At 48.2% G+C, this 9,663-nt stretch overlaps 1 protein-coding gene across 1 annotated transcript; it reads right to left on the reverse strand.

The window, feature by feature from the left end:
* Positions 1 to 1,631: 1,631 nt before the first annotated feature.
* TERF2 (telomeric repeat binding factor 2) lies at positions 1,632 to 9,621 on the reverse strand (the record flags this gene model as incomplete). Its single annotated transcript, XM_010295377.1, has 9 exons — positions 1,632 to 1,790; positions 2,808 to 2,860; positions 3,560 to 3,645; positions 5,911 to 6,297; positions 6,846 to 7,261; positions 7,634 to 7,780; positions 8,442 to 8,528; positions 8,839 to 8,969; positions 9,526 to 9,621. Coding segments are annotated over 9 exons (1,562 nt in total), but the record flags the coding sequence as incomplete, so codon positions are not given.
* Positions 9,622 to 9,663: the final 42 nt, after the last annotated feature.

The following is a 9,663-nucleotide window of genomic DNA, read 5'->3' on the forward strand; positions in this document are numbered from 1 at the left end:
CTGCTGAACAAGCAAATTAAGCAGGAGAAGTGCCTTACTCCAAGAAACTTACACAGCCCTACCCAGGCTGACCAAACATCGTTCCCCCATGGTTGCTGTCTGGCACACTGGCAGTTTGCCTTGGGCTGCAACACCCTCCCTGCACAGCCAAGGGCAAGAGCCTGGTGCAGAGAAGGGGAGAATAGGCTCAGCCCCGCTCAGTGTGAACAAGTTTCCTTCCAGCTGGGCACAACAACCAGGCGCTGCCTCGCACTGGCAATTACTGGTCCAGTTTGCAGCTCACATCAAGCTCCTCAGACCCCAGGGAATGGCTTTTACAAGCTGAAGGGGAGGGAAACGCACAGCCACAGCCAGGTGACAGGGGAAGCTCGTTCCAGCAGCTGCTGAAGGACAGCAGGGAAGCAGGTGTTTCCCAACAGACTTCTACCCAGCCCTGGCTCTGCAGGAGCACAGCCAAAAGAGGCTGCTTTTAGAAAACACCCCCATACCTCCCCTGCCCTTTGACTTCAACAGAAATTAGTGCAGAAGCTTCTGCTTCATGCCTACCCCAATGCAGCAGCACCTCATACCTTCAGGGCATCGCTGTTGCACCCCAAACAGCTGCCGACGCAACACCCCCAGCCGGCTCAGGAGGCAAAGGGGGAGCCCAAAGGGGGATGCGGTGGTGCGTGCCCCAGTGGGGCAGTAAGCAGGCAGCGCCCCAAACTGCTGCATTTCCACCCGTGAGGTACAAGTTCACACTTATTACAACTCTCGATATCCAACAAGAAAGGAACTTTATTTTACAGAAGACCTCTCAGACATGGACTCTGGCTTTGGCACCTGAGGGCAGGAAACTCGCAGCACCCTTGGAGCTCATACGCTTGCAGGGACTGCACACAGGAGGAGGATGTTACCAGGAAGGAGAATTGCCAGTAAGACATGACCAAAATCATTAAGCACGGGAACTTTTAACATGGCAACAGCCAACATTTAAGTACTGAAACAAAAAAATGTTTTTAAAGCCTCAAAGCTGGCAGGGAGAAATTCCCACTCGCAGACTAGCCATGTACAAAGCAGAAAAAAAAAGAGTGGGGGGGTGGGAAAAAATCAAAGCAGATCACCTTACCTAAATCTCTTCTCCCCAGAAGCTCTGGGACTATGTGCTGCCTCTCTGTCCCGCTAGGGACTGAGTGCAAAAAGATGAAACAAACAATTCACAGTTTAGACAATTAAAACACATAAAAATAGCCAGTGATGGGATTATTGTGCCATTTGACAGCATGTGAGCAGAGAAAACTGTCATTTCAGCAGTCCATCAGGTTGGGATTCATTCTCCAAAGGCTGCAGTGGTCAGGTGGAAAAGGAAGTCCCGATCCAGGCCCTTTCCGAGCATGTGCAATCAGGCTGCGCAGCTTCAAGACCTAAATCTCGCAGCTACAACTCAAGACAGAAGGCTCCTCAGTTCTTGTCAGATGTGGTTTCTGCCTGCTGCAGCAGGCTCGTCTACCACGAGCCAGAGGGGCTTGCCACGCTAGCCCAAACACACCTTAGGGACGAGCACAGCAGCCTCCCCACTACTATTGCTCCGGTCCATCTTTCAAAAGGAAAATAAGAAGGTTTTTGCACAGGTGGTCTCGTGGTTCCCAACTTCAGAGGATTCCCAGCTTTTTCATGGTCCGCCAGCGATCCTTGATCATCACTGCCGTGCGGTTCTGGAAGGGATATTTCTGGCAAATGGCCTTCCATCTGCCTTCTCCAAACTTCTTCACTCCCTCTTTGATCCACTCACTCTCCTGTATTGTCCATTTCTACAACAGAGCAGATAAGCAGTGCTCTGTGAGTACAGAGTGCAGTTTCAGGGAGGAGCTGCCTTTGGCAGCGAACGTCCTGTAACTCCTTCCTAGCATGTTAGCTTCCCTGTATCATCTGTGCTAGGAACATGGAGGAAGGGCAGAGACATCCTGTCAGCAGCACACACGGCACTCAGTAATTGCCTCATTGTAGATGTGCTCTCATAACTGTTACAAATAAGAGAAGCGCTAAGCTCCAGCACAAGCTCAGGAGCAGTTCTGCTTCCCAAAGCAAAATACTGATCCCACAAAAGAGGGGTTACCTTTGATGCAACAGCAAGTGTCCGATACACATAGTACCCCCTGCCTATGTCCTGCGTAACAGCATACAAGTCGGGGGGGGAATCTGCAAGTTCAGGTCTGCAGGTCCCCTGAATTTTAGAGGCAAAACATGGAATAATTGAGGAAAGAGGTTACAGGGAACAAAGTGCTACACAGTGTACAGTAGCACAAGAGCCGGCAGCTATCTTCCTACAAGGGTGAGAGTTCCTAGTAGTGCCAAACATGGGACCTCTTCCCAGGTAACAGCTGCCGTACGCATGTCCCTCACCCGAACAAAGATGCTGAATCTCTCCAGCATGTGGGGAGCACAGCAAACCTAGCCCTGAACCATCAAAAAGGGATTTCATGCACATACCCAGTGCCTGGCGTGTGGGAGATGCATAACTTTAGCCAACTACTAAACTGGGCTGTTTAACAGAGAAATTCCAGCTAGCTCTGCGAATGTGAAGACCTGCACGACCTGGATCAAGCCTGGATATTGCAAGCACCGGCCTCAGGAAGCATCACTCTCCAACCCAGCCTCTGGTGCTTCGCTTAAAGCACTGCAGCAGCTCCCCCTGCCGTAGTGAACTGCAGGCCACTGAGGAAGTGGTCTGAGCAGCAGAGTATCCTCACCAACATATTTCAAGTTGTCCGATAGCTTGTTTTTCTATACAGACATGTCCTGATTTTGGGTCTTGGTGAAAACATTACCTGTTTCTTGGAACCGAAAACTGTAACGTTGTGGCTGTTTGTACCAAATGATGCTGAAAAACAAGGCAAGAGGATTACATTTCACGATAACTCAGACCTCCTCGAGAGACTGCTGTACAATGCAGCCAGCCTACAATGAGTACATCCTGTGACAGACAATAAAACCAAATTCCTTCATCCTTCCCTTTTCTGCAGCTACAGCATGCACAGCCTTTCCGTTTCAAGCCCCCATCACTGTATGTGAAAGCTTTCCAGTAAGATTTGTTGGAAAAGTAGTTGTTTTGTTTTGAACTAGCCAATACGTCAAGAACAGGGGCATCCACCCAGGATATGGCTACGCTGTACATTGAGGCTGGACTCAGACATCCACTGTCCACTCCTTTTCACCAGCTAAGCTGCGTATCTAGCTGCAAAGGGACCTGGACTGGAAAATTGATCTGGCTGAAAAGGTAAACTTAACCTTTATTTCATGGCACTAAAGTGGGAACAGGGCAAGAGCTGCAATTCCCACACTTACATCCTGTAAGCTAAGCATGATTAGTCTGACACCTGAACAGGAGTTTTTGGCATGCATTTCAGGTCAGAGGTACAAAGAACAAATATCTGAGACTTGGACAGATACCTATTTTCTTGGGCTTTTAGGATTTCTGGTTGCAAAATTCAGTCACGCAGAAGGTAAGACACCCGTGAATGAGCCCGAAAAAGCCAGGATTATCATCAATTAACACCTGCAACAGGGGCTCTGTTCTTACCTGCATCTGAGAAGAGCTCATCCTCCTCACTCCAACTGTCTTTTTCTTCTTCGCCATACGAGCTGTTCCACCTTCCTTGGAAGGACCTGAAAGCAGGCAACCATTTATTTCGGCTACTGGCTAGGGAGAATGTTTTAGGGGGAGAAGGTGCAGGGACACCTGGAGCAGAGCAGGCAAGCCTGTGATGAGCACACAGTGCAGAGAAAACACACCACCTCCTCCACTCCCCTCGGGGTGGGGATGAATCCTTAGAAACCCTTATCTGAAGGTACAGCGTGCAATATGTACTCAAATACACACGGAGTATTGTATTGTGTAGCCAGCATTTGCAAAAACAAGTGACTGGGCATTAACTACAAATTAAGCACTTAGAGAAAACAGACACACACAGCTGGACTTCCCAGGCCTTCGTGCACGGCACAGACTTGCCAACAACTCGGGGGAAAATCTTTAGCCCTCCCAAGAAGCATTTAATTCTTACTGTTTCGCTACTAACGCTACTGAGGTCAACCAAGCTAGAGGCCTCTCTATGGGATCAAGTGGCCCAATACTTGCAATCCTCAAGCACAAACTTGTGAGACGAAATTAACTGTGTTAAAAAAAAAACCCAACTTCAAAAGGTTCACCCCTGGCTGTCTCATCCAATATAACTGAAGCCATTTGTGATTACAGGAAAATAACTGTTCTCTATTCTTACTTGAAGTTGCACTGTTGAGCGCCTCTTTCTTGCACATAAAGATCTGAGAACCAGCTACCAGCAGAGATGCACAGGATCAGATTTCCAGATATCATTAAGCACCACTGCTACCACGAGTCCTGACACTTAAAGGCTTCAAGAAAAAAACATCCATGCAAGCAGCACAGCCAATAAATCACCTTCCAGGTGAACTGGAAACCAGCTTGCTCAGTGGCAGGGCTGAAGCTCGAGAACTGCTCAAGCCAGCATCAGCCATGCGGCAGCAGTCCCACTACGGGCTTTAGGCACCCAGCGCAGGAGGGGACGGCATCACACCTGAGTCATGGGAGTCCAGCCTCTTCCCAGGGCAGTCAGCCACAGCAAGTGTTCACAAACCATCATCCTATCCCCAGAACATTCCCCAGCACCCTCAAAATAAACTCAAGATATATTCTAGGGACAGCAATGTCAGCTGCAATGTACTACCGGAAAAAAACAAGAGAGAACAAGCGTCACCACTCGCAAGTCCTTGAAAGAGTAGGAAATGTATTAACTAAAATTCCCAGATGACTCTAGGAAGCGGACAACAGCAGGGGTAGAAATCTCTTCTCAGCATCATCTCTGACAATTAGTTTAATGCCGAGCGAGACACACCAGCAAGGCGTCTGAGAGATTTCACCACTGTTTGCATGGATGCCAGCTGCACTGCAGCATGCCTCTACTCACAGCCGCACTCCCGCGCTTCAGAGAAAGACAATCCATCTCCAGAGCAGCCAAGCTACACTGAGATCTTTATTGCCCGCCCTTCAAAACCAAACCTTTCTGTTCTTGACATTCTTAAGCCAGGAACTAAGGGAAATTGTCTTCTAGCTATCTTTTCAAACATATCAAGCTCTCTTCAATCCTCGCGATTTCACTCCTGGGGATCCAAAACACCATTATTGCTGGCTGCTATGCAACTTCACTAAGCAAAAGAGCAACTCAGACATTTAAGCAGGAAGCTCTGTTACAACCTTGTTACAGCCTACAGGAGATAATCATAACACTCCTAGCTTAAGTCTCCTATCAGTGTTAATTTTAGACTTCTGCGGGTAAGCCTACTTTGCCGTTTTCTGCGAGAAACCCTTATAAAAAGGAAAAAACCCTAACATACCTCTACCTCTTACTGCAGTCATTTCAGCCGCAAGGTAAGTGATAACTCATACTGAGGAAACAGTCAGAAAGCTACAACTAGGAGTTTCTTAACCAACACAGGTTTCAGGAAGAAAGAGCTTAAGTGAGGTCAGTGTTGTATTTCTCAAGAAGTGGAGAGTTTAATCTGTTCCACAAGATGCACCTACGAACTCTTTCCAGCTTCAGCATCATTAACCAAAGTGCGGAGAAACATGCGTTGCCTGTGATACGCACGCTGGAATCACCTACCAATACTAACTGCAGTACCTCTGACTCACTGCCAGTGGAAGCTGGATCATTTTCTCCTCTCCATTAGCCAAACAGTAAAGACAACAGAGCATTTACTTTATACCCAGTTCCACATATGCTAGCGGACAAGGACGGTCAGTATACTTATCTCAAATTAAAGATAAAGGTTTTTGTTCTTCATGCTACCAATGTCAGCTGCAAGTCAAAAGATCGGGTGCAGATTAGAATATACCACAAGAGATGGGCTCCATACTTGGCACTCTTAGTAGATACAGGCTGGTCATGCAATTTCTGAACAGGTCTGGAAGCAGAAGATACAACTGGCTCCTGGGAAGAGTCTGGGCTCTCACTCGACTCGCTGTACTGGCTGTCTTGCTCCATGACCAGTTTGCTTATGGTCAACAAGCGTTTGCCCTTATGGGATATTTCAGGAGGGTCTGAGATCTCAGAATCTTGATTCTCCTCTTCTTTCCGTCTCTTGGTTCTGTGGGATACAGAAGGAGACAGTTGCTTGGGGAAAGAAAAGTCTGTTTCGTCCAGTTTGGTGAAGAGTGCATCAGAATCCTGGGAGTCCGACAGGATCTTGAAAGCTTCTCTCAGAACAGAAATCCCATACGTGGTTACAGTTCCAGAGGGCTGCCTACAAAATAAACAGAACTGAGCAGGTTGTAAAGATATCACCAAGGTGACTCCACTTCACTGAAATAAGGCTTTTCCCCTACGGTACGACCCTCAACAACTGACTTTAGGGTGCAAATAAAATCTATTGAAGAGGACATTCCCAACACTTTTGTCCACCCTCCTTCTAATCGGTGCGGTGTGCCGGGGAAGCAGGTCTTGAGAGAACAGGCCCACGCTCCACTGGATGCCCTGCTACTCCTGACTAAGGGCTGAACGATATGGACACCAAACGCTGCTTCATGAGAGCCAACCTTCTGGCAGCCGCTGCCCACCCCCGCTAGTTTACAGAAGTACTGCATATCTTCAGAATAAAAACAAACCACCTTAACATTTGTACTGTGATCCAGACAGAAGTCTTACACCGATAGCCTTTGGGGCTTGCTTGGGCAGACCTGCTTGGGCTGGCATTCAGGGAATTAAGAGCTGCCTGGACAGAGCAAACTACCCCTTGGAAGAGAACTGCTTCCACACTTCATCCTCAATGCAGGGCCAGATTCCTCTGCCCACCTTTCCGAGTCCCTGAAGGACACTCCTGGAAGTTCTGGAGTTGCTGCTGCTGGTTCTTTAGATATTTCCATAGGCTCTGAAGCATCTTCCAAGCTATTAACCGCTGCTGTTAGATGCTCAGGAGTTGCTGCTGGGTCAGTAGTTCCTTCCATAGGCTCAGGAGCTGTGGCAGAGTCACCAGCTCCTTCCATAGGCTCAGGAGCTGCTGCGAAGTCGTCTGCCCTTTTGGCAGGGCTGGGAGCTCCCTCTGGGTCTTTTGCTGTTTCTGCAGGCTCTGGAGCTCCTTCTGGGCCCTTTGCCCTTCCTGAGGGCTCTGGAGCCTCTGCCTGGTCCTTTGGCCCATTTGCAGACTCGGGAGTCACCGATGAGCATTTTGGTTCTTCAGCATGTTCTGAATTCAAAGTCTTTTTCATTATCTTGGACAGAGAAAAAGCACATAACCATTATAAAGATTTTATCCCCTCCCAAAGGGGGATACTTTGTAGTTCAGTCAGCACCATGTACAGAGTTCATGTCTATCAACTAAAACTTGTTACATGGATTGAAACGTGTGTTCAACTATATAAAACTTTTAGGAATGGACTGAATTTAAAGTATTTTGGATTCAATCCACTGTTAATTAGGCACCTAAGCTCCAACTCATTACTGGCACTGAAGGCACGTAGAAGCCAAATCACTGTATTTCACTGCCTTGTGAAATCTGCATCACATGCCATTCTCCTGCTGCCCCTTGGTCAGGCAGAAGCACGCGCAGGATGGGAAGCCAGGTAAGCAGGGCAGACACGTACTGTTAGCAGCAGTGGCTCCGAATCATCCACATAGGTTTTCAGGAACTGAAACACGCTCTGCTGGAAGTTCTTGTAAGAGAAGTTTTTGACTACTGGATGAGTGAAATTCTTCTCCCGGATGACAGTCAGCAACTCGTTCCTCTTTTTCTAGAGGAGAGACAAGAATGGTCTAAATACAAGGGTATAAATGAGAACTGCAGGAGCTAGGCTGTAGGTGAGGACTGGGCCTTTCCCATTTGACATTCTACAGGCCCAATGAATTTACACAGACATAAGGTTGGGAAAAGGCCAAAGGAATGGGAGAGCCATCTTGTTTCAGCAATTCTGACTACTTGCTTCCAGTGCTCAAGACACTACACCACCTACAGAAATAGGAACAGGGACTCCTTCTGCTTTCAGACTCAGCCCTTACGAACTCATGCTCTAAAAGCAAGCTTGAGTTTGCCTCGAGGCAAAGGATTAATGTTGATGCCTGGAAGACCCATGAAGATACATGAGGGAACGTGAGTAACGGAGCTCCAAAGTGACGATTGATATGCTTTAGAAATACATAACACTGAGGGTTCATCATTCAAGGAGGACTCTTTCCATTTTGGCACCCTTACCCTTCCTTCTTGTTCAGGTTTCCCTAAGAGACACAGTTCTCAGGGAAACCTCTTATGCCTGCGATTCTGGTCATTAGTGCCCTGCCCCGCCCATATGCCATAGGACATACCAGACCATCCTCAAATATCCCTGCTCCCCAATACCCTGTAAGACTTACCGCACAGTCCTCAGACAGCCACCTTTCATTCTGGCACAGACTCACCTGGCTTCTGGGCTCCTTCCCCATATGCCTCTTGACAATTTTTGAAGCTTTATCAAACTCTCTGTTTTTGATGCAGACAATAACAGCCTATGGAAGAAAACAAATACCAGTTTCTCTGCTGACACTGAACTGACCATAGTTTCTGGATCAGCTTTGGAAAAGCATGTATCATAATCAAGCACAGCACACAGATAACACCTTAATACCAACTTACACAGAGAAACAACTTCTACGTTAACTGATGAAGCAGCACATACACTGAAGATATGCATCTGCGGCCAAGTCAGTACTAACAACGGTATTCTACACGTGAGGCGATTCCCACTGTCTTTTATGCAAGACTTTTCTCAGACAAAAGATGGGGAGAGTATTTATTGAAAAAGAAAAAGGGTCTTACAGCTTCCTTCACCATTTTCTGAACAGTTTCCATTGTCTTCTCAGCCACAGAGAATTCTCTCTGAATGAGCTCCAGGACACCGATCGCCGATTCAAGAGGGGTGAGCTCTGACTCTTTATCGAAGGTGCAATCTGCAAGAATCCACAGCTGTTGGTTTGCGAGGCGCTCACAGCAATGCCTTACAGAGCGCTAGTTACTTGATTTCCTCAGTGTGACTAAAAATTCTACAGCTACTGAGGATGAAGATGAGAGGGAACAGCAGGCTGACTGCTGAGTGTCTAAACTGCAAGATCCCCCTGCAAGCACAAAAAGCTACAGAAGCACTGCTTGATTACAAATAACTGATCCAGGGGGAATATTTCAGAAGCTGTGAGGGGTGCGTTCAGATAGCAGGACAGCCCTGGAGCTTGACTTCGAGCACACTGCTCTTGGCTTAGGGCAACAGCCTTTCACCTGCTATAACACCGCAACACAGACATGAACAGCCATGCTCTCTGGCCCCTCACCCTCAGGGGAAACCCCTACAGCTTAACAACTTCAGCCCCAACCTCTGCTCTGTGCAGAAACACAGCTCCTGGGAGCGGCAGGAACACAGCCACAGGACAGAGCACACTCCAGCTGGGGGAGTGGGCTGCAAGCCAACGCGGGGGTTTCCCCAGGACCTTGCTGGGAGGGTTGGGGACCCACCGAGGTTCTCGCCTTCCTCAATCCGTGACAGGAGTTGCATTATGCGCAGCATCTGGGCCACCGTGGGCTCCTTCTCCAGGGGCCGCACAAGCAGCGCTGTGGTACAAGGGGCAGGTTACACTGGTACAGCACGGCCCA

The sequence above is a fragment of the Phaethon lepturus genome, unplaced genomic scaffold, assembly GCF_000687285.1.
Source record: "Phaethon lepturus isolate BGI_N335 unplaced genomic scaffold, ASM68728v1 scaffold31309, whole genome shotgun sequence".
In the NCBI taxonomy this organism is placed as follows: Eukaryota; Metazoa; Chordata; class Aves; order Phaethontiformes; family Phaethontidae; genus Phaethon; species Phaethon lepturus.